Raw genomic sequence first — 23,567 nt, 5'->3', positions numbered from 1 at the left:
AGCAAGTCAGAGATATAGGAATGAGAATCGTATTCCTTTCCCTGTTACTATGCTGAAGTCTTGGCACATCTTAGGAATAACAGGCCTCGGGGTCCAAAGGGAACTCTGGTACGAAGTCGTTTTAGTATCAGTGGAGGCTCAGCCCTTGGCAGGGGGCCTCGGAAGTAGAGTCCGAAGCGGATCCAGCCAAATGCTCAGAGACTTGAGGACTGAGCAAAAACTCACCGATGGCTGGGCTGGGGAAAACCGTATCTTGACAGACAGGCATGTCTTAAGGTGTGGAGACATCATTTCCACCAAACTGTGCTCACTGGCCTCCGTGGTGGCAACGTGTGAGCGGAAAGCAGACAAAACGGTCCATCGTGCGAATGGAGCTCCTGAAGGCCACATCCCAGGGCGGTGAGGTCAGTACCTAAAAGCATCTACCAGGAAACCAGTAAAGGTGGAGGGGCCATTCTGGGTCTTGGCATAGGCAAGGAGATGGTAATGGCAGCAGTTTGGCAAACCTCTCAATAGGACACCCGACTTTACGCCTTCAGCCAAGGCTTTGGCATCTATTACCCTCAGAGTATCTGCCCGAACCAAAAGCCCTGACCACGCTGAGGCCAAGAGAGGACACAGGAGGACCAGGGCTGTAAGGTAAACACCACAGCTGATGGAGGCACCTGGAAACTACCATCAGCTCAAGAGCAAGACTTTGCAGTATCTAGTTCACCTTCCAACAATTAGGCAGACTAAATATCGTGAATTATAGAAAAAAAAAAAAGTGGCTGATGGTTTTACTGCATTTATAGCTATTTTTTCCATTTTGAGTTATAGCTGGTTTGAAAGTGGGATAATTTAGTACCAAAAATGAATTCCATTACGTGTTTTTTGTTTTTGTTTTTTTAACTTCCAACTCTTGGGTCATCATGCCCTCTCCAGTCCCCAGGGCTTCTCAGCCAGCAAGTCCACAGCGAAGCTCAAGATTATGCATTTTTTCCCCCAAACCTCTCAACTGGGTCTGATGCAGGGCTCTGCCAGCCACACTTCGAGAACATCTCTTCAAGGATGGGGAGCCGAGGGAGCTCACTTTCACCTTCTGACCCACAGGATCACAGATGCAAATGTTTGAAAGACCCGGGGTGCCTGGGTGGCTCAGTGGGCTAAGCCTTCGACTTCAGCTCAGGTCATGATCTCGTGGTTTACGGGTTCAAAACCTGTGTCGGGCTCTGTGCTGACAGCTCAGACCTGGAGGCTGCTTCGGATTCTGTGTCTCCCCCCTCTCTCTGCCCTTCCCTCCTCACGCTCTCTCTCTCCTTCAAAAATAAATCAACGTTAAAAAAAATGTTTGAAAGACCCAAGAATATTCTTGCTACTGGTTTGTTTGTATAAACAGCAAACTGAGACGTTAAGGCCCACATTTGGAAGAAAGAAAAGAATGATACTGAAAATATTCATTATTTAATCAACGTACAAAATATAGGCACGGGGGAAATAACAGTAATAATTAACATGTGCTGTTTTACACCTCAGGAAAGGGAAAGCAAGAGCACTGACTTTAGGGGTTCATGGTCTTTCGTTGCAAAAGCCAAGAATAGAGCTAGGTTTCCATTATGAGAAAAAAAAAAGAAGGAAAGAAACATAGATGTGATCCAGTAGCTTGAAGGACCCCAAACCTGAAAGGTTCAAGGGAGCCGTGCTGAACTCCACTACAGACAAGGAAATCTGAGCCATTGTTGGAACCGAGCCATCTCATCTAGTGTGGAACTCAGGGTCTTGCTTGATTCGGTTTCCAGTTTCTTCTAATGGGGACATCTACCCGCGAGGCGTAAATAGTGTCCTGAAAAGAAAGCACGGGCTTTGATGGAGTCTTCATCCTCACCGGCCACATTTGCCTCAGGGACTTTGCCCCACTTCTTCGTAATCCTTCTCCAGGGCTGCCAAGTCTTTCCTGGCCTCTAAGAACTCGCCTTCGTCCATGCCTTCTCCGACGTACCAGTGTAAAAACGCCCTCTTGGCATACATGAGGTCGAACTTGCGATCCAGGCGGGCCCAGGCCTCCACGACCGCCGTGGTGTTGCTCAACATGCACACAGCCCGCCGGGCCTCGGCCAGGTCCCCTCCTGGCGTCACCGTGGGTGGCCGGCTGTTGATGCCCACCTTGAAACCGGTTGGACACCAGTCTACGAACTGCACAGAGCTCCTCAGCTTCGTGGCTGCAATGGCTGCATTCACATCTCTAGGGACCACGTCCCCTCTGTAGAGGAGGCAGCAGGCCATGTACTTCCCCAGCCGAGGGTCGCACTTGATCAGCTGATTGGAGAAGTCAAAGCAAGCAGCGGTGATGTCGGACACGGAGAGCTCCTCGTGGTAGGCGCTGTCGGCAGAGACGATGGGGGCAAAGGCTGTCACGGGGAAATGTATTCTCGGATACGGTACGAGGTTGGTCTGGAATTCAGTCAGGTCCACATTCAAGGGCCCTTCAAACCGGAGGGAAGCAGTAATGGAAGAGACCGCCTGACCTATCAGCCTATTAATGTTGGCATAAGAGGGGCGTTCGGCACCGAGTTTGTGGTGGCAGATGTCATAGACGGCCTCGTTGTCCACCATGAAGGTGCAGTCCAAGTGCTCTAGGGTGGAGTGGGTGGTGAGGATGCAGTTGTAAGGTTCCACGACAGCAGTGGAGATCCTGGGGGCCGGATAGACCGAGAACTCCAGCTTTGTCTTCCTGCTATATTCTGCCGCGAGCCTCTCCATTAAGAGGGATGTAAATCCCGATCCAGTCCCGCCTCCAAAGCTCCGGAAAATCAAAAATCCCTGGAGCCCACTGCACTGCTCCGCCTGGGGAAGTAAAGGAAACGTGAGAATGGGCCCAACGAAGCCAGAAGCAGTGAGAGGGGACACTACAAGCTCCCCCGAACAAACAAAACCTTCACAAAGGACTGGTCAACCGTGATCAACGCCACGGTAACACGTGCGAGCGTGCGGAGTAGGGGAAGCGCTTTAGAATTTTACTGTAGGCAAAACCTGAACATCCACCTGTCGTTAGCTGCCCTCCACGGATTTATCTGCATGTGATCTAAAGCAAGGTCTTTATCAGTAACAAAGACAAGAAAATGACTGGCAAAATACTGAAGCAACAGATCCCTCCCCCTCCGCCAGTAGATGAAGTACTTATCACCTCTACACCCAGTCTACTCTGTGGGTGTAAAAGGCATCGCGTTACTTAAGGATTATGTCAAACACCGAAACAGGTCCTAGACAAAGGATTCTCCAGATCCCCGAAGAACTGACTGTTCATAAGTAGGGTAACTCATCTCCAGGTAGGATACGCCTCTTGTTAACTTCACAAATAGTGGGATGCTACTGGAAAAGGACGAGTGTCCAGATGCTTTGGAAGTCTGTGATAACAAGGTAAGCCACGAGTTGGGCAGAAGCAAGAGGGGAAGGGGGCTAATCCTTAAAAAGAAGGACCTCCTGCCATTTGTACAGCACGGATGGATGTTAAGGGCATTACGCTAAGTGAGGGAAGTCAGACATAGAAAGCCAGATACTGTATCATCCCATTTGTATGCATGGATCAAACTCATAAGAAGGGAAAGAACAGTGTCTGCCAGGGGCTGTGGGTGGGGGCAACCCGGAGTCAACGGTTGCAGGGCAGAAACTTTCAGTTAGAAAGTGAATGAGTTCTGGGCATCGAGCGGGCAGCATGGTGACTCTAGTCCACAATACTGTATTGTATGCTTGAAAGCTGCTAAGAAATGGGGGGCCTGGGTGGCTCCGTCAGTTGAGCGACCGACTTCAGCTCAGGTCATGATCTCCCGCGGTCACGGGTTCAAGCCCCACGTTGGGCTCTGGAGCCTGCTTCAGATTCTGTGTCTCCCTCTCTCTCTGCCCCTCCCTCCCTCCCTCGCACTCTCTCTCTCTCTGTCAAAAATAAAGAAGCATTAAAAAAACTAAAATAAAAAAAGGAAGTTGCTAAGAGAGATCTTAAACGCTCTTACCACACGCACACACGTTAACCATATTCCCGCAATCGCTGTACAGGACAGGTGTATAAAATCATCACATGTACACCTTGAATTTACACAATGTTGCGTGTCAGTTAGACCTCAATAAAGCAGTGGGGGAAAAATAAAACATTTCCCCATAAATCTAAAAAAAAAAAAACAAAACCCAAAAAAGAGTAGATGGGGCTGTATATAACAAGGGTAAAGGTCTCTTCGGCCCTTCCTACAGAACAAAGCGTAATCAGAACCAACATACGGTGGCTTCTCGACTTTGCGCATCCGCAGGAGGCTCCAAGGGGAGAGGCTGGGTGCCGTGATGCCTGTGCTAGAAAATGCCAGTCCCTTGGGAGGTGGGGCCCAGGCACCGGGGCACCTGTCTAGGGAGAGGGGAGCCACTTGCCAGCTTTCGGATCCTCTCCAGCACGAGGTCGATGATGCCCATGCCGACAGAGTAGCGGCCTCGGGCGTAGTTGTTTGCCGCGTCTTCCTTCCCGCTGACGAGCTGCTCCGGGGGGAAGAGCGAGCGCTGCTGGCCGGCTCGGATCCCATCTGCAGAGGGAGACGAGGTCAGCGCACTCCCATCTGCAGGGGGAGAGGCGCTCAGCGCGCTCCCATCTGCAGGAGGAGACGAGGTGGGCACGCTCCCATCTGCAGGGGGGCACGAGGTCAGCGTGCTCCCAGGGGCAGGGGGAGACGAGGTCAGCACGCCCTGCTCCGAATTCTTGCACGGCCCAGGACCCCGACTGCTCCGTCCTCCCGTGTGGTGGACAAATGGCCTGGAACCACGGAATCACCCTTCCTTAGTCTAGGGACGGGTATCATTATTCCCAGATAAGCAGAAAGTATGTTTCCCTATCACACACCCTTCATCAGTTCCTTAGGGCTACCGTGACAAATGACAACAAATTGGGTGGCTTCAGACGAGAGAAATCTGTTCTCTCACAGCTCAGGAAGTCGCACATCAGGGTGTTAGCAGTGCTGGTCCCTTCCGGAGGTGACAGGGAGAGGCTGTCCCATGCCACTCTTCTGGCTTCTGGTGACCTCTGCCAGTTTGGGGAGTTCCTCTGAGTGTACCTGCATGACCCCAGTGCCTGCCTCTGTCACACGTGCCATTCCCCCTGCCGTGTCCCCTCTTCTTCCCATAAGGACGCAGACCGTGGGATGTAGGGCCGACCCCCATCCAGTGTGACCCCATCTTAACTCAGTACAGCTGCAAAGACCTTATTTCCAAATGAAGTCACATTCTGAGGTTCTAGGTGGACACAGATATTTAAGAGACACTATTCACACCCATCACACACCCTGGGATCACGCTGGCATTTCAAGGCCAAGTACCTCTATCCACAAATGGCCAACTGCGTGCCAGCAAAGCAAGGAAAAGCGTACCAATCTAAATCATTAGTAGTATGCAAGGAAAGAGGCTTTAACAAGGAAGGTGTGGCCAACTCAAACACTCACACAACTCAAATGCAGTTAACATAAATGCCTAAAACAGGGAAACGGGTTACGATACTGGCAATCTTCAGTACAACCAAGCGCAACTCCTGCCTACTTTTGTTGCCTTTTAGAAACCTGGGCAGCATGAGGAAATACCAAGACACATGTGTCCCAGGTCCATGTCCCGCTCCCCAAATTTAGAACCATCTACATAGCGCGCTTCCTGAAGAATTATGTTGGAGGGCTAAGCAGGCTCTGAGGACGCTGCCCCGGTTACGGCGGGACACTGCACGGCAGCAAGGGCGTGTGTCCAAGAATCCGATTCCTGCATTCAGGTTCTCCTTCCCCATTCAGCTACGGGGCAGTCACTTACCATCCCTAAGCCTCCACTGTCGCATCTCACAAACACGGATAATAACAAGACCTGCCCCATTGAACTGTTACAAGGATTAAATGAGATCACAGGGCACAACGCATGGCCCACAGGAAACCATTATAAATAATAATGATACAGGGGCGCCTGGGCTCAGTCGGTTGAGCTCCCGACCTCGGCTCAGGTCATGATCTCGCGGTTGACGGGTTCGAGCCTGGCATCGGGCTCTGCGCTGACAGCCGGAAGCCTGGAGCCTGCTTCCGATTCTGTGTCTTCCTCTCTCTCTGCCCCTGCCCCGCTCATGCTGTGTCTTCTCTCTCTCTCTCTCTCAAAAATAAAAACATTGGGGCGCCTGGGTGGCTCAGTCGGTTGAGCGTGCGACTTCAGCTCAGGTCATGATCTCGCAGTCCGTGAGTTCGAGCCCCGCGTCGGGCTCTGTGTGGACAGCTCAGGGCCTGGAGCCTGTTTCGGATTCTGTGTCTCCCTCTCTCTCTGACCCTCCCCCATTCATGCTCTGTCTCTCTCTGTCTCAAAAATTGACAAAAAAATTGAAAAAAAATTATAAAAAAAAAATAAAAACATTAAAAAATTTTTTTTAAATGATGATACAATTAGCTCAGGATATGTATTTATGCAAATACCACATTGGTCCCGTCACCAGATACCTATAGTTCATTTCAGAAGATCACTGCCTAAGAGGAAATGAGCCAATGTCTAAGAACAAGATGGCTCTCTCAACTCACCTTGTTCCCCTGCACATCACCATGAATTTCTAAACCACAATTTTGTACACCCCCAAATAGTTAAATCTACCAAAATTTATTTAAATGAGTTTTAACATACGCACACCAAAAACAAACAAAAAACCCAAAGTTAAGGTTTTTAGAAGATACTTATAAACAAGATAGAAGTGGGCATATAATTCTGGGTGGACTCTGCTTTTCACCTAAAAGTCTAAGGCTGAATTCAGCCTAAGAAGGGAATTTATGGCATTCTGGAAGCCCGGTTCTTCATGGTAGTGTCCAGTTGAGATTCTGAAGGTAGTTCATAAATTCTTTCAGTAAAATCGACTTTTCCAGAGATCAGTGATTATAGCACTGCCATTCGTGAGCACACCCAAACTGTCCGCTCCCTTCCTGGCACCTTTTCCACTTTGCTCAGAGACACGAGTGATCCGGCCCAGCGTCTTTACCTAACCAGCACCCTCAGGAAGTGAAGTGGTTTTTAAAAAGGATGATTTGACATTCCTTGCTTCCTTACTTCCAAAGCTGTTCGGCCCCACTCCACCTGAAATCCTTACAACTGTCTCCCCCAAAATCTTAAAGTTGCCAAAGCCTTTCTCCAACCACACCTCCTAGCCCACGACCCAGCCCGATGGTCTTTCTGTACCATTGCCCCCCTACTCGGCCCCAAGTTCCTGCCACACGGAACTCCTGTGACACGTGCAGGTTCCTCCAGGCCTCTGTGAATCTGCCAGTGCTGCTCCCTCGGGAGAAGACGTTGGATGGCTCTCTAGTTACTCGTCCCTTCCTCGGGGATACCTCTGCACCTTGCAGACATTTCTATTGTTACTAGGTGGCATCGTACAACACTGACATTTTTTAGATAAAAAATAATCAACCGCTGGCAACTTTATATGGTTCGGCTTAACACAGGTGTTCGTGTTGCTACCACCATTTACATTGTCTTCTCCGCTAGCTTATGCTGTTTCGTTGTTGTTGTTGTTAAAAGAGAATGGCTCTTCAAAGCATAAGAGACTCTTAAAAACGGAGAACAAACTGAGGGTTGATGGGAGTGGGAGGGAGGGGAAGGTGGGTGATGGGCATTGAGGAGGGCACCTGCTGGGATGAGCACTGGGTGTTGTATGGAAACCAATGTGACAATAAACTTCATATATTGAAAAAAATAAAAATAAAAAAATTAAAAAAATTAAAAAAAAAAGAGAATGGCTCTTACTAGTATGCAAATCTGGGGTCAAACCCAGTTCTACCCTCAAAAGTTCAACGATCTAAGGCAAGTTCCAGAACCTGCCCAACACTGGGCAGCTTCATCTGTTAACTGAGGATAACAAGGTTTCCTGACAGAATACTAAAGGGATTATAGGAAAATATCCGTGCAGTTCCTCACTGATACATGGTACTGCTATGGACTGAATGTTCGTGTCTCCCCAAGATCTGTCTTGAATAGGTGTTGAAGCCCTAACCCCCGGTGTGATGGTGTGTGCGGGGAGGTCACCGGGCCATGGGGGTGGGGCCCTCGTGAATGGGGTTAGTGCCCTCGTCAGAGGACAGAGAGCGGATCTCTCTCTCTGCTCTGTGAGGACATGGCAAGAAGGTGGCCATCTGCAAAGCCAGAAGACAGCGCTCATCAGACACTGACCACGCTGCCACCCTGGTCTTGAACTTCCAGCCTCCACAACAGCGAGAAATAAATTTCCACCGTTTAACCCCTAGTCTACGATATCTTGTCACAACAGCCTGAACTCACTAGGACGGCAGCAGGGAAGGGATCAATATTCATTCATCTGTCTACTCCCATTACCTAGACGGATGAATGTTCATTGAATTTTGCTAAATTCCTTCTCACCACGACCTTGTGCTCCCGGTAGTTTCTTTTCCCACTCCTCCTCCCTTCGTGTTACTTTCACGGGTCTGCTTACACAGCCTGGCCCTGCGACGGGTGATCAGAGCCAGAGGCTTGCCGCCCGCCCCAAATCCCTCCTCTCCTGGTCCCCACCTCACGGGCACCATCCACCCCAGCTTTGCTCTCGGCCCCTTCAGACTCACACTTGGCACACTCCTCACACGTCACTTGACCCTCTGTCCTCCTCTCCAAACGTGTCTTAAATCTCTACTCCTATCTCCAAGGTCTCACACACCATCACCCCATTATTCCAATCAGAACTCCTCAATGAGCACCTTCCTCCCCGTCACAAAATCCTTGGTCACTACCCCAGAGAAGAGAGGGAAGGAGGAGAAGAACGACCCACCCTCTCAGTCATGGGGCCCCTCACCCACTCTGAACCATCCCTCCCTCCCCTCTCTCCCTTGTTCTGCCTATGAATATCTTTAGTAGAATTCTACTCCACAAACACAACCTACACTTACCTTTCCTTTACTCAAAACCATTCAGGCTGGCTTTGGAGAACATCAGCCACTCTCACAGCTTTTTAGTACTAACTCTATCGGGTAACTTTTCACTGAACACCTCTGGTTCCCCATCTTCTAAGGGGAAGGGACCAACCTGCAGACCCTTCAAATTCCTCATGCCCAAAACTAGGTCGCCTTCTGGAATTCCTACCTCATTTCTCAACCCCATTATTGAAACAGCGAAATCTGGGAGACACCCCTGAATTCTCTCAAGAACATCCATTGGCAAATGATCCATTCCTGTTTCTTTTTTTATTTTTTTTTAAAGTTTACTTACTTATTTTGAGAGAGAGAGAGAGAGAGAGAGAGACAGCGCACAAGCAGGGGAGAGGCAGAAAGAAAGAATCCCAAGCAGGCTCTGTGCTGTCAGCACAGAGTCCGACACGGGGCTTGAACCCACGAACCATGAGATCATGACCTGAGCTGAAATTGAGAGAGTGAGATGCTTAACTGATTGAGTCACCCAGGCGCCTCAATCCTCTACTGTTTAGACCCCTCTCAAATTGGTATTCTCCATTCCAGTCCATCCAACACAAAAATCTTGTAACTTAATCTACTCTCTTTCTAGATCAGTACTTGGCACAGAGCAGGTGCTAAAGAAATATTGAATACAGGAATGAATGCATCTCTGTGATTAATATTACTGAAGTATAGTTCTAAATCTGCCATTCCCTTGCTCTAAGTCTTTTTATTTCCCATCAGATTCATACCACACGTATTATTCAAGGAAATTCCATAGTCTGCCTCCATGCCAGTTTAAGTCTTCTGTGACTCCACTATATCAACATCCTCTCCGTTTTCAAGCAGAAACAATATTCACAGGTGTCTGAGTGTGTCTTTGCTCGTGTTTTCCATTCTCTTTCATCTGTGAACTGTTAAAAGTCCTCTTACCCCGTCTTCAAGATTCAGATGGACTATCCCTTTGTCCATCAAGTCTTTTCTGATCTCTTCCAGAGAGGTAAGGCTCTCGCCCTCTCTTCCTTCAGCTCGCCCTCTCTTCAAGGCCTTCCTTGACATTCTTTTAGAAAAAGCACCTCCCACCACTTGGACAACATTCCCTACCCTTACGGCTCTGCCTTATTTTTCCCCATCCACCGATCACCATCAGGCACACTATTTGGTTTTTATAGAACTGCCCGCCACTAGAATATGGGATCCATGAAGAGTACGACTACATACACCTCCAATGTCAAGGACAGTGCCTCACACGTATGAGGCTCTCTTAGTTGCTGAAGAGAACAAGGAAAATCAGCACCTTCTCCTCCAAGCCGGAGCATACGCCTCTTTGTTTGGGCCAGCTCCGGACCCTCTCTTTATGCTATATTCCAGAGGACTGGGGAATTTCTTCTGGTTTCTTCCTGCCTCCTAGCTCTTCCCTGACTTGCTCAGCTCCTGATCCCAGGTCTTAAACCTCCAACTGGCCCAGCGTCTTCAGATTGGCACAAGTTAAAATACCTGCTACAATATTCATAATTCTGAGATGTGGCCTCTCACGTTGCTTCTTTAGTTACATTTACCGCAGTCCTCTGGGGACATATTCTACTCCGTCTGGGTTTCGGGGATACCAGACTGCAGCTGAAGCTCATGGCTGCAAAGTCCCACTTGTCAGAAACAAAAATTCAGATATTCTCTTCGGGCACTGATAATTCAGAGTCCAAATACAACATAACTGCCTCTCTTAGCCTCAGACTAGCTTCGCCTGTTCTTGAAGCCACCGCTATTTCCTATTTTTAATTCTTTCACGTCTAGCAAATACTGAATCTGTCTGCAGGCATGCTGGCTTCAGCGGTTCTCATGTTTCCCTCATAATAACCCTTTCCAGCTTCTGCTTCCCACGGGCACCAATCAACCTTCAGTGTGATACCTGATCTGACATCGTTCTGATCAGGAAATGAACTCTAATCCAGCACGTACAGACTGCATTTTCCAAGGATGGCCACCAGAGTATTTCTCATCTCACGTGTGCTTCTCAGACCTCGCTCTTGGTGCATCAAGAGGTGAGGTCTTATATTCCCTTCCTCGGTGGATCTCTGTTTGTAATGGCCTTGACCCAGCGAACAACAGCAGGTCAACACCCTTCCAAGCCTAGAGTATTAAAATGCCATGGACTTCAGCCTTGTGCTCCTGGGATGCTTGCTCTTGGAACCCCGCTGCCGTGCTGTGAGGAAGTCTCGGCAGCCCGCGGGGAGGCCTGTGGCCCCCACAGCCCTGACCCAGCTCTTAGCCAACAAGCCAGCACCAACTTGCCAGCCATGAGGGTGAAACACTTCCAAAGTGGATCCTCCAGGGGTGCCTGGGTGGCTCGGTCGGTTGAGCGTCCGACTTCGGCTCAGGTCACGATCTCACGGTTTGTGAGTTCGAGCCCCGCGTCGGGCTCTGTGCTGACAGCTCAGAGCCTGGAGCCTGCCTCGGATACTGTGTCTCCTTCTCTCTCTGTCTCTCTCTCTCTCTCTCTCTCTCAAAAATAAATACACATTAAAAAAAAAATAAAAAAAGAATTCTTCAAAGTGGATCTTCCAGCTCCAACTTGAGCCTCCTTAGGACACCCTGTAGAGCAGAGAGGAGCACTGCCCTCTGAGTCCCGTCCAAACTGTAGAGTCATGGACAAAATAGCGATCATTATTGTTTCAAACCACTAATTTTGGAGGCAGTTTATTACACAGCAGTAAATAATTGATGCATAATACCAAACCCAAATCCACCCTCCTCTCCAGCCTTTCCAAGTCAGTAAGACCCCTTCCTCCCCCCAGCATTTCTGCAGACCCATTTCAAGTGCTTACTCAAGTCTTCCATTAATAATCATAACGTTGTATTCACTTCCCCCACAATTAGAAGATTTATTTGGCTCCTTGCCTCTTTGGAATCATGTTCGGGTCACGCCAAATTTCAGATTCTTTGTCAGAAGCTTCTAGCAACTGGCTTTCCAACCCAGGAAAAGATCTGATCTTCTGCTACAACAGATGTGTGTGGAGAAACTCACGAGGTTCGAATGTGTTTTATCACGTAGGAAAAGAGAGCTAAGCTAGCACGCCCTCTGGGTATGTTTCATGCTGATCACCTTACGTGGTCATGAGTGACCTTCTAAATTTAAAAAGGGTCCCTATGATCCTGTTGAGATAGATCCAGTGTAATCTGACGATCCCAGGCACTCGTACTGGGTTTGTTTACTGTGGTTGTGGACCTGGTTAAGCACACTAGAATGCCAGCCCCACATTACCTATAACAGTTGGCTCCAGGTCCGTGAAGAGGGCTCTGGGCACGTGCTTCCCGGCTCGGGTCTCACTAAAGAAGGCACTGCAAGACGCGCCCATATGCTCCATTTTAGCATTCTCCACCTGATCCTTTTTACTGTCGAGAACAACGCCGTCTGGTTGGATTCCATGTTCCAGGCAGTAGAGTTCCCAGCAAGCATCCCCAATCTGGATGCCAGCTTGGCCAACGTGAATGGAAAGGCACTCCCTCTGAAATAAGCCATAGTAAGTTAGAACGAAGCGGGCCTTCTTAGGTAACACACGCTCTGTCCCTCAGTAATTCTGCTCACAATTGAGAGAAACCCACTAGCTGAAGCCAGCAACAGAAATGTATTATAAAGCTAATGAAAAGAGTCTCACAGAAAGCAAAAACCAGGCTGCAGGTAAGCTTCAGGAACAATTAAACCCTGGACTCCAATTTCACTAAAAGGTTTCTTTCAACAATGTAATTTAAGCGCCTATTGTGCAATGGGGCTAAGAATGAGGTAAGGCTATATACATGTTAAATACCATATATGTATAAAATCAAGCTGCCTCACCCAGAAAAATAGCTGCTAGTTACTGGAAAGGAATAAACCCCGCCCCCTCAAAAATCAATTTATAACCTTGACACGTATTAAGACCCAGTGCATTTTAAAGTGCTACCTTTTCATATCTTGAGATTTTATATTTACTATTCAGATGTGCTCTGAATAAGGAAGGATGTTCTAAGCATAAAAGTAGTGGAAAATTTACCAAGGAAGCTTACATGTAAGGGATTTAACAACCCAGAAATGTTTAGACTCAATACTGTAATAAACAAACAAAAATGTTGATGTATGTAAAAAATAACTTACATATAGTCCTTCACATTAAGGGCTATAGATAAGGCAATGTTATATACATTAATTAAAAAAAAACACTTGTGGGGTGCCTGGCTGGCTCAGTCAGTAGAGCACGTGACTCTCAATCTTGGGGTTGTGAGTTTGAGCCTCACGTGGAGGGTAGAGGTTACTTTAAAATAAAATCTCTTTTTTCCCTAGAGTTCAATAGTTTTTTATTTTATTTTATTTTATTTTATTTATTTTATTTTATTTCATTTCATTTCATTTTATTTTGTTTTATGTTATATATATTTTACCACAACAAAATTTTAAAAAACACCTCAAAACCCTAGTATAAGGTATACTCCATAAAAGTAATTTTTTTGTTTATACTTCTGGAAATTTCCCACATATACACATACATACTTAAAAACACTCAGAAGCGTAACATACATGTTACTATACATCGGGTTTCTTTTTTACCTATTAATACATGTTGGAGAGCTAACCATTTGTTTGCATGAAATAGTTTATTTTTATTTGTATGTATTTAATTCTTTTTTTTCTTTAACTTGAGAGAGAGTATGCGCGCAAGTGGGGGAGAGGGTCAGAGGAGGAGAGAGAGAAAATCCCAAGCAGGCTCTAGGACCAGCACACAGCCCAATGTAGGGCTCGATCTAATGACCCTGGAATCATGACCTGAGCCAAAATCACGAGTCAGATGCTCAACCAACTGAGCCACCCTGGTGCACCCATCCCCAAAATAAAATCTTAAAAAAAAAAACAAAACCCACTTATGATACCTAGTAGGTAAATAGGCAAATGACATACATAGGTGGATTATTAAGAAAAGAGTCTCAAATACAAAGATTTAGGCACACTGGCACTCACAGCATTATTTCGAAAGTGAAAATCAAGAACCAGTCTACATTCATGTATCGTTGGGCATTTTAGAAAGGGTTAAGTAACCCTTGAATATTTTTGACATGGGAAATGCTTATGATAAATTATCAAGTAAAAAAGTATGTAAGTTGTATAGTTGTATACAAAGTATGATATCAAATACATTAGAAAGTAAGCATAGAAAGATATTGTTGTAAGTTTTTAATTTATTTATTTTGAGAGACAGAGAGAGCGCAGGTGGGGGAGGGGCAGAGAGAGAGGAAGAATCCCAAGCAGGATCTGCACCGACAGCACACAGCCAGACACGGGGCTCGAGCCGACAAACAGTGAGATCATGACCTAAGCCGAAATCAAGAGTCGAACGCTTAACCGACTGAGCCACCCAGATGCCCCAAAAAGGATCTTTAAAAATGCAAAAAACATTAAATATTAACAGCAGTTGTGTCTGGACAGTGATTATTTTTCTTGTGTAAAGTCTACTGTTTTCTACCACCCCCATTGGCCTCTACTCTCCCTCCTACTTTTAAATCACCATTCACATCTTGTTCTTAAAGGCCACCAACTAACTTTCTTGATAATTTACACAGACACGAATATTTGCTCCTCTGAGAGAAGGAAAGAAAAAGTTACATCCTGAAAACCGCAAGGACAGCAGTTGGGGATTTGCACGTTGTTGGGTTTCGGTGGCTAGTGGGCATGGGACAGGTCTGAGACTCAACGACAAAAAGACCACTCAGTCCAGGGAGGGAGGGAGGGAGCTCTGGCTGATCACAGCCCTGCAGTCAGACTTGGACTCTGTTCCTGTTCCCGCTGCATCAAGCCCGTGTACTTTGCCTCCTTGATTCACAAGGTCTGACACAGCCCTCTCTGCTTTATGAGGGATTCAAGTTCACCGCTTGAATACCACCTCCCCCTTGTTCCTTCTCTGTGCAGCTACGGGTCTCTCGTGACAAAGGCTGTGAGCTCAATTTAGAAAGCACCTCACTAGGGGTGCCTGGGTGGCTCAGTCAGTGAAGTGTCTGACTTCGGCTCAGGTCACAATCTTACGGTTTGTGGGTTCAAGTCCCAGGTCAGGCTCTGTGCTGAAAGCTCAGAGCCTGGAGCCTGCTCCAGATTCTGTGTCTCCCTCTCTCTCCCTCTCTCTGTCTCTGTCTCTCTCTCTCTGTCTGTCTCAAAAGTAAATAAACATTAAAAATAAATAAATAAAGCACCTGACTCAGTACCAACCAATATTCCCACCTCTGTATGGCATATAAAAATCAAACAACATGTTCCATCATAAACCAGCTTCTAAGACTCTTAAAGCACAGCCTCATCCCTCCCGTACCTGCTGGGCTTCCAACGATCTCTGCACATCAGCTACTGTAATCAGATCAAAGCTCCCTAAATTTAGGTAACAGTGTCTTCACAAGGTCTGTTACCCAAGTGATTCAGACATAGGCATGATAATGTCCTTTTGGGACTCGCCAGGAATACTTGGCCCAAGAAGGACCAATCAAGACATAAGTGTGTCCCAAAGTACAGAAGGCCATCTATACCTTCTGCTTCTCTGAGCCTTTCCCTCCTTTCGGAGCATCTGCTAAATATTAGTCACACTATAAAATAAGACTGTAAACTGCCCACCAAATACCAATACTGGTAAGTCACCGCACATTCATAAATGCTGCTACCGTGGCTATTTGAATTACTAGGAAGGCACTATTTTCTAATTCACTTTTTATTTTAAGATAAAGACAAGTTGTAGATTCATACATGGTTGTAAGAAACCATAAAGATCTCGTGTACCCCTTACCCATTTCCCCCAGCAGAAATACCTTGCAAGACTACATATATCGTACAATATCACACCCAGAATATTGAAACTGATTCAGTCAAGACACAGAACGTTTCTGGGACCACAGGGAGCCCCCACGTAGGAAGGCATCATTTCTAAGAACAAAACAACTTAAACATCCTTAAAGTGTTGAAGAGAGAGTCCAAGAGGCTAAGAACATCGAAGATGAATAAGCAGTATGAAAGGCTGCTTCCATTTAAGAATTCAAAATTCTAACATACTAAAAATTACTGAGACTGGCACATAAGATACTAAAAGGCCAGTGGATCTTAAAAGATGATCCCCAGGCAGGAATTATAAGTAACGATGTTCATTGTTGTCCCCCGAGAACTGAAATCAAGAGAGGACAAGGAGATAGATGTCCGTGTACTTTACCCGGCCACGCATTTATGAGCTTAGCAATGGTGACCTGGGTCTGAAGTCCCCAGAAACTCTACAAGCCTACCTAAAAGTGAAGCAATTTGATTTCTACAGAAAACCCAGCATGCCAGGTCTAAAACAAACATGGAACGAAAGGAAGGAGGGCTCCCTGCTTCCGCACTTCAATTAAGAGCAGTGAACAGGGGCACCTGGGTGGCTCAGTCCAACTTCAGCTCAGGTCATGATCTCACAGTTCATGGGTTCAAGCCCCATGTCAGGCTCTGTGCTGACAGCTCCAAGCCTGGAGCCTGCTTCAGATTCTGCCTCTCTCTCTCTCTTTCAAAATACAAATAAAATTAAAAAAAAAAAAATTAAGGAAAAAAGGAGTGAACAACTGCAAATCAACCAAGCTTCTCCTAAAAGCTGCAAAACTACAGATGCATGGGATGAGAGCTTATCCAAATCTGCCTCAAACAGTTATTGAAAGAAACAAATGGCCTCCTTAAAAATCTCTTCCTTTGTATTAAGACTTTATTAAGGATGGTTTGGTAGTGAAGTGGGCCAAATATGATGGGTAAAATTTGCTACCACACCGAAGCGACAGTGACAACAAGGTAGGGGACCATAGCCACTTACCATGCTGCTCTGGAGGTGCCCCACTGGCCCACGGTAATGACAGAGGCGCACACCCAGGCGGACTTTATCACAGGGCAGGAAATGACTCCACCTGGGGGCTGAGACACCTGCTTCTCTTAAAGGAGTCCAGCCTCCCCTCAGTCTTTCCATTCTCTTTTCTCAAAGGGTCTGTGTGGGACCTGAACACCCTGGGAGAGTCTGTGCACAACTACAGATGACTTAATTGGAGCTTACCCAAATTTGCTTCCAACTCAAGCTTACTTTTGTTCAAAATAACAAATGTCTTCTTAAAAAGATCCTCCTCTCCTATTACGAATGTATCAAGCATGGATGGGGAAAGATTATGAGTAAAATTTGCTTCAATAGCAATTAGTAAATAGCTAGAAAAAAATAGCTTTTTCTAGTATATAAGTACTATGTGAATGTCTTCTCCTTAAATAAGATTCAAACAGGGGCATCTGGGTGGCTCTGTTGGTTAAGCATCCAACTTCGGCTCAGGTCATGATCTTGCAGTTCATGGGTTCAAGATCCACATCAGGCTTTGCGCTGACAGCATGGGTCCTGCTGGGGATTCTCTCTCTCCTCTCTCTCTGCACCTCCCCCACTTGCACTTTCTCTCAAAATAAATAAATAAACATTAAAAAAAAAGATGTGTTAAATTTTTCCATTACGATTGTTGACTTGTCTGTTTTTCTTTTCTGACAATTTTTTGACAATTTTTGCTTTATATATTTTGAGGCTATGTTATTGAGAGCATGTAAGTTTTAAATTGTTATATTTTCTGTGGAATTGAAATGTTTTATCATTTTAAAATGACTATATCTACTAATGATTTTACCTTAAAGTCTTTATTATTGAATATATTTTTAAAAATTTTTAATGTTTATTTTTGAGAGACAGTGAGTGAGAGAGCATGAGAGCATGAGTGCGGGGGTGGGCAGAGAGAGGGAGACACAGAATCTGAAGCAGGCTCCAGGCTCCGAGCTGTTAGCACAGAACCCGACACAGGGCTAGAATCCACGAGCCGTGAGATCATGACCTGAGCCGAAGTCAGATACTTAACTAACTGAGCCACCCAGATGCCCCTTTATTGTTGAATGTTAACATTATACTTTAATATAGATTTCTTGGTTAGTATCTGAATGATGTCTTTCCCATCTTTTTACATTCTTAAAAATTTAAAAACCTTTCGGTATTGTCATATTTTTATGTGTCTTTTGTAAGCATAATGTAACTGATTTTTTTCTATGTATCTTTATTTATTTATTTTTTTAACATTTATTTATTTTTGAGACAGAGAGAGACAGAGCATGAATGGGGGAGGGGCAGAGAGAGAGGGAGACACAGAATCTGAAGCAGGCTCCAGGCTCTGAGCCATCAGCCCAGAGCCCGACGCGGGACTCAAACTCACGGACTGCGAGATCGTGACCTGAGTTGAAGTCGGACGCTTAACCGACTGAGCCACCCAGGGGCCCCTGTATCTTTGTTTTTTTTTTTATTTTGAGAGAGAGAGAGAAAGAGAGAGAGTGAACAAGGGAGGAGCAGAGAGAGATGGAGAGAGAGAATCCTGATCAGGCTCCACACTGTCTGCACAGAGCCCGGCGTGGGGCTCAAACCCACAAACCATGAGCTCATGACCTGAGCAGAAATCAAGAATTGGATGCTTAACCCACTGAGCCACCCAGGCATCCCTCTATGTATCTTTTAATCGAAGAATGTAGTGCACGACATTTAATGCAATAACTAACATAGCTGGGTTTAGATATCTTATTTTGGGCCTTTATCTTGTTTGTCCCCATTTTCTAGGTTATCTTTTGTATCCTTCCTGATCTTCTTTTGAACCATCAAAACGTATTTAAGCATGCAGGGAACTATTGCTGTTGTTTTATAAAATCAACGTTTGCTTTAGACTTCCCCACATATTACCATTTTCTTTGCTTTTCATGCCTTCTCCCATTTCAGAACTTTTTTTTTTAAACTTCTTCTGCCTGAAGTAAGTCCTTTAGAATTTCCTTGAGTGAAGTCTTTTTCTTTTCTTTTTCTTTTTTTTTTTTTTTTTTGCTTTTGTCTGAAATACCTTTATTTCACCCACCTTCCTGAAAGGTATTTCACTGGGTACGGAATTCTATGTCGGTATTTCTCCCTGAATCCACTGGCTTGTGGCTTCTGGTACAGCCTATGAGAAGCTGTCCGTACAAATGTTATTCCTTTGAAGGCCTCTCTGGCTGGGTTTGAGTTTTTATCTCTGTCTTTGGTTGCTTTAGTTTTACCATCATGTGTCTTTATGTTGATTTCTTTATTTGTCCTACTTTCGATCTGTTGGGCTTAATGATTTGTCAATTCATGTCTTTCTTAAGTTTTAGAGAGTTCTCGTTATCTTTTTGAATATGGCTTTCTTTCCATTTTCTCCTTCCTCTTCTTTTCATTAGACGTTTTTTTTTTTTTTTTAATTTTTTTAACGTTTATTTATTTTTGAGACAGAGAGAGACAGGGCATGAACAGGGGAAGGGCAGAGAGAGAGGGAGACACAGAATCTGAAACAGGCTCCAGGCTCTGAGCGGTCAGCACAGAGCCTGACGCGGGGCTTGAACTCACGGACCGTGAGATCATCACCTGAGCCGAAGTCGGAAGCTTAACTGACGGAGCCACCCAGGCGCCCCTCGTTAGACGTTTTTTACGGTGGCTTATACATCTCTTAATATCTCCTATTTTCAGTCACTTTGTATCTCTCTGCCACATCCTGCTTAATTTCTCCAGCTATCCTCCTGTTCATCCACTGTCTTTCTCTGGCTTTCCCTAATCTTTTTTTTAAGGCCACACGCTGAGTTTTCAATTTTAATCATTGTTCTAGAATTTTTTTTTCCAAATCTGCTGCATCCAACTTTTTTTTTGGTAATTGACTATTTTGTGATGATATTTTCCATCTTGTCTTCTATTTGTTTAGACACAGTCACTGTAGATGTTTCCTAATCTGCATGATTATTCGACAAAACAAACATCTTTGCAGGTCTCTTTCCTTTGTCAGTTATTTTTTCTTTTTTCTTTTTTTTTAATGTTTATCTATTTCTGAGAGAGACAGAGCTCGAGAGGGGAATGGCCAGAGAGAGAGGGAGACACAGAATCTGAAGCAGGCTCCAGGCTCCGAGCCATCAGCACAGAGCCCGATGTGGGGCTTGAACTCACAAACCGTGAGATCATGACCTGAGCCGAAGTCGGATGCTTAACCGACTGAGCCACCCAGGCGCCCATGTCAGTTATTTTTTCTGATTCTTACCACAAGTGGCCTTTTTTCCTTGTGTGCTTGCTTTTGACTGTGAGCTTCTGGTTTTCTTTGAAAACTTATTTGAAGTCTTTGAGGTCTGGGATGGACACGTTTCTCCAGAGGATTTACATTTCCTTCTTCAAGTCATGTAGGGGGTATCATCTGTTTAAATTGATTCACTCGAGTTTTAGTTTTCAGACTATCCAAGGGAAGCAACTTGGGGTTACTTTGTAATCTAAGGCCAGCTTGTGGCTATAAAATCCTTCCCAATACCCTGCTCTGCCCAACACCAGGGAAAATCACCTTGTCTCTCTTGGGTGTTGAGAAGCTGGGGTGCGTTTACCCTTATTCTAAACGTATTTGGGGAGTTGAACTTTATGGAGAAGGGTCTCCTATGAAACAGTCTTGGATTGGGCCCTGGGCATTGGTCGCTCTCCCTCGTGTGCCCATTGAGTCCATGAAGAATGAAGTGTCCCCGTTTGGCAAACACCTGTAACACAAAGGGGATTTCTGGCTTCCACTCACCTCTCTCATTTCGTAAGAAATGGCCTACTAATTCTTTACTAGCTTATTCATCGGTGCTTTCAGTATGTTCCTTTGTGCTTTATTTGGGCAAGTTTTCTTTTACTTAGTGGTCAAAGCGGTCACGATAACTTGTCACATCCTGTTACTGGAGCCGGAACTCCAATCGCTTCTTTTTAAACTTGCTGTGGATGCACCTCTTTTAAAAATGGTGAGAGTCTCTGGCTTTCGTTAGGAAAATGTAGCATATTCACATTTCTGTGATTACAATATGCATGGGTATACTCTTGTCTTACTTTATGTTTTCCACTGACTATGTTGTTTATTACTTTCCTCCAATTTGAAAGACTGATTAAATTTTCTTTGTACCACAAATTTCTCGCTTATGGTTTGTAAGTTATAACACATTTTCCAGTACTTCTATTACTTTAAAATTTAATATGCAAATTTAATTATATACATTAATGTATATACTTTAATCTTACATATTTTAGTCTTTTAGAAATAAATTGCCCCCAAAACATGCACACACACACACACACACACACACACACACACATTTTCAATCTTCCTCCTTTTATTTTTAATATTTTTTAATGTTTATTGAGAGAGAAAGGGAGAGAGAGACAGAGTGTGAACAGGGGAGGGACAGAGAGAAAAGAGGGAGATACAGAATCCGAAGCAGGCTTCAGGCTCCGAGCTGTCAGCACAGAGCCCAATGTGGGGCTCGAACTCACAAACCGCAAGATCATGACCTAAGCTGAAGTCAGATGCTCAACCACTGAGCCACCCAGGGACCCCAAATCTTCCCTTTTTAATGCCCATCCTCACCCCCACTGTTTCCAAAATTGATAATATTTGGAATTTTAGCGTCATTAAAATAAATATTTTACATTAGCCATCAACAATTATTTAGGCATAAATAGAAATTGTACTGCCTTCTTCACAAACTACTGCTTCCTGTATCCCATTTATTCCTTCTTATTGGATTTGTTAGTCATGTTGCTGGATTATACATGCAAGTAATTCTTTCAATTTTGCAAGTGGTACATTTGATAGCTTCTTGCATATCCAAAAATGTGTTCATTTTTCCCCACCCTTAAATAACAATTTGTTTGAATATGAGATTTTAGGCTCCAAATTTTATTTCCTCAAAACTCTGAGGATACTGACCTTTATTCCTTCTTTCCAATGAAAAATATTGCACTGCTCTGAATCTTTGTTCCTTGGAGATAGCCTATTTTCCTCTGAGAGCTTTTATGATTTTTCTCTTTATTTCTTCTAACATGAACATTTCCATGATGTATCTATATGCAATCTTTAAATCACCTCGTTCCATACCTGGAGGACTCTTCTAATCTTCAGGTCATATTCTTTCTTGGGTCTGAGCTTTTTATTTATTTATTTGTTTTCTCCTCTCCTTATTGCCTGTTCTCTCTCCTGGAACTGTTGTTGGATGTAAGTTGAAATTTTTAATTCTGCCCTTTTGACTTTTGACTTCTTTCATGCTTTCCTTTTCTTGGCTCTCTGCATTATATTCTTGGAAAATTCCTCAGCTACAACTTTTGGCCAGTTAATTTGCTTTTCATCTGTGTTGGTCTTGCTATTGATATGTCTTTTGGTTTACTTTATATTTTAAATGACCAGAATTTTAGTGTGTGTTTTTTTTTCATGGCTGAATTGGGATTTCACCTTTCCCTTTGAAGTCTTCTTCTGTTTGCTTTATTTACTCTCTTTCCTTGTGTCCTAATTCTTCCCCCTTTAGGATTTTGAGGTCTGTCTCATTGTGAAGGTTTTCCTGAAATCTTTTAACAATCACTGTTTTGTCTTTTACACAGTTTTGTCCTAGACTTCTGTTTTCCAGCCTGTGCTATTTTCTACAGCCTGCTTCTAGTTATAAAGGGGGAGGGTTGGAATGTACCGCCAGTCGGAGTGGCTGGTATCTCTCTTCTGGTTTAGTGTTCCCCATCCTCCCTGGAATATTCAGCTTCCTGAGGCACTCCTCCGTATGTCCAGCTCCTAGATCCCCACTGCATTAGCCTGTGGGCAAGTGTACTCCACATGCAGAGGAGGGGGAAGAGGCCAACTGACACCCCTGCTCCAAATGTACCTCCCCATTTAATCACCCCAACAAATCACTCAAACTCCTTCCACACCTTGTATCTGTTGATTCTGCCTGGGGAGCTCCCTTAATCATGTGCTCTCCAGCAGTTTTCTCCTGAATTTATGAGTTCTACGTGTTACAGAATTTGATCTTCATGAAACCAATCCTGTCTGTCTCTACCTGCCAATAATCCCCCAAATTTTTAGGGTTCTGATCATTCCATGTAATAAAGACAAAGAGTAAGTCTGTTCCATTTTATAAAATCAGAATCTTGTTTATTTTGTTGCTGTGTCAGATTTCTCCCCTTGGCCCCTGATATTTTTAGTTTGAGACAAGGTAAGGGAAAATCAGAAGATCTGAGTATCTCATTTCTGGCCATTGACACATTCGGTATGTTTAATTTTTTACATTGTTTTCATTTTTTTTTAATGTTTATTTATTTTGAGAGAGAAGGAGAGAGAGGGGGGAGAGAGAGAGGGGGGGAGAGAGAGAGAATATGAATGAGTAGGGGAGGGGCAGAGAGAGGGAGACAGAATCCCAAGCAGGCTCCACACTGTCAGTGCAAAGCCTGATGCGGGGCTCGAACCCACAAACTGTGAGATCATAACCTGAACTGAAACCAAGAGTTGGACACCTAAATGACTGAGCCACTCAGGCACCCCTAATTTTTTGTTTTTAATACTCAACCTCACTTAGAGCTATGATTAACTTAAGATTTGCAATTAGAACAAAATTAGAAAAATCTCGTTTGTAATGTAATTTAAGAAACATATCCTTTTTTTTTCCTTTTATTTTGGTAATTCCTTTATTCCTTAGAAGACTAAATCTTAAAAGAATAAAGTTTCTTCAACTAATAATAATCGGAAGTTCAAGTCTGGAGAAGTCTTCTGCTGTGATGGTTAGTTTCATGTGTCAACTTGGATAGCCCGTGGTGCTTATTC

General features: G+C 44.8%; 2 protein-coding genes and 1 long non-coding RNA gene across 3 annotated transcripts in view; all 3 read right to left on the bottom strand.

Annotated features, from left to right (window-relative positions):
- LOC128774971 (uncharacterized) overlaps positions 1-23,567 on the bottom strand; it is a 256,264-nt gene that overhangs the window by 131,592 nt on the left and 101,105 nt on the right. The window lies entirely within an intron of this gene.
- The window catches only part of LOC109273789 (aldo-keto reductase family 1 member C3-like), a 131,900-nt gene that overhangs the window by 103,736 nt on the left and 4,597 nt on the right, over positions 1-23,567 (bottom strand).
- TUBAL3 (tubulin alpha like 3) lies at positions 1,425-17,488 on the bottom strand. The gene is made up of 4 exons (XM_019460893.2): positions 16,739-17,488; positions 12,169-12,412; positions 4,393-4,541; positions 1,425-2,823 (listed from the first exon to the last, which is right to left on the bottom strand). The coding sequence occupies exons 1-4, from the start codon at positions 16,886-16,888 to the stop codon at positions 1,879-1,881; spliced, it is 1,488 nt and encodes a 495-aa protein (XP_019316438.2). The 5' UTR covers positions 16,889-17,488; the 3' UTR covers positions 1,425-1,878.

Source organism: Panthera pardus, unplaced genomic scaffold (genome assembly GCF_024362965.1).
Source record: "Panthera pardus isolate Hobbes unplaced genomic scaffold, ASM2436296v1 HiC_scaffold_6, whole genome shotgun sequence".
NCBI lineage: Eukaryota > Metazoa > Chordata > Mammalia > Carnivora > Felidae > Panthera > Panthera pardus.
The sequence above is the reverse complement of the archived record's forward strand: the minus strand, read 5'-3'. Positions and strand labels throughout refer to the sequence as shown.

Coding starts and splice junctions, on each gene's coding strand:
- TUBAL3 (XM_019460893.2), bottom strand. CDS start 16,888: ATGGAAAGACTGAGGGGAGGCTGGACTCCTTTAAGAGAAGCAGGTGTC. Junction 12,413..16,738: donor GGCACCTCCAGAGCAGCATG/GTAAGTGGCTAT, acceptor GGCTTATTTCAG/AGGGAGTGCCTTTCCATTCA. Junction 2,824..4,392: donor TGGAGAGGATCCGAAAGCTG/GCAAGTGGCTCC, acceptor TTACTTCCCCAG/GCGGAGCAGTGCAGTGGGCT.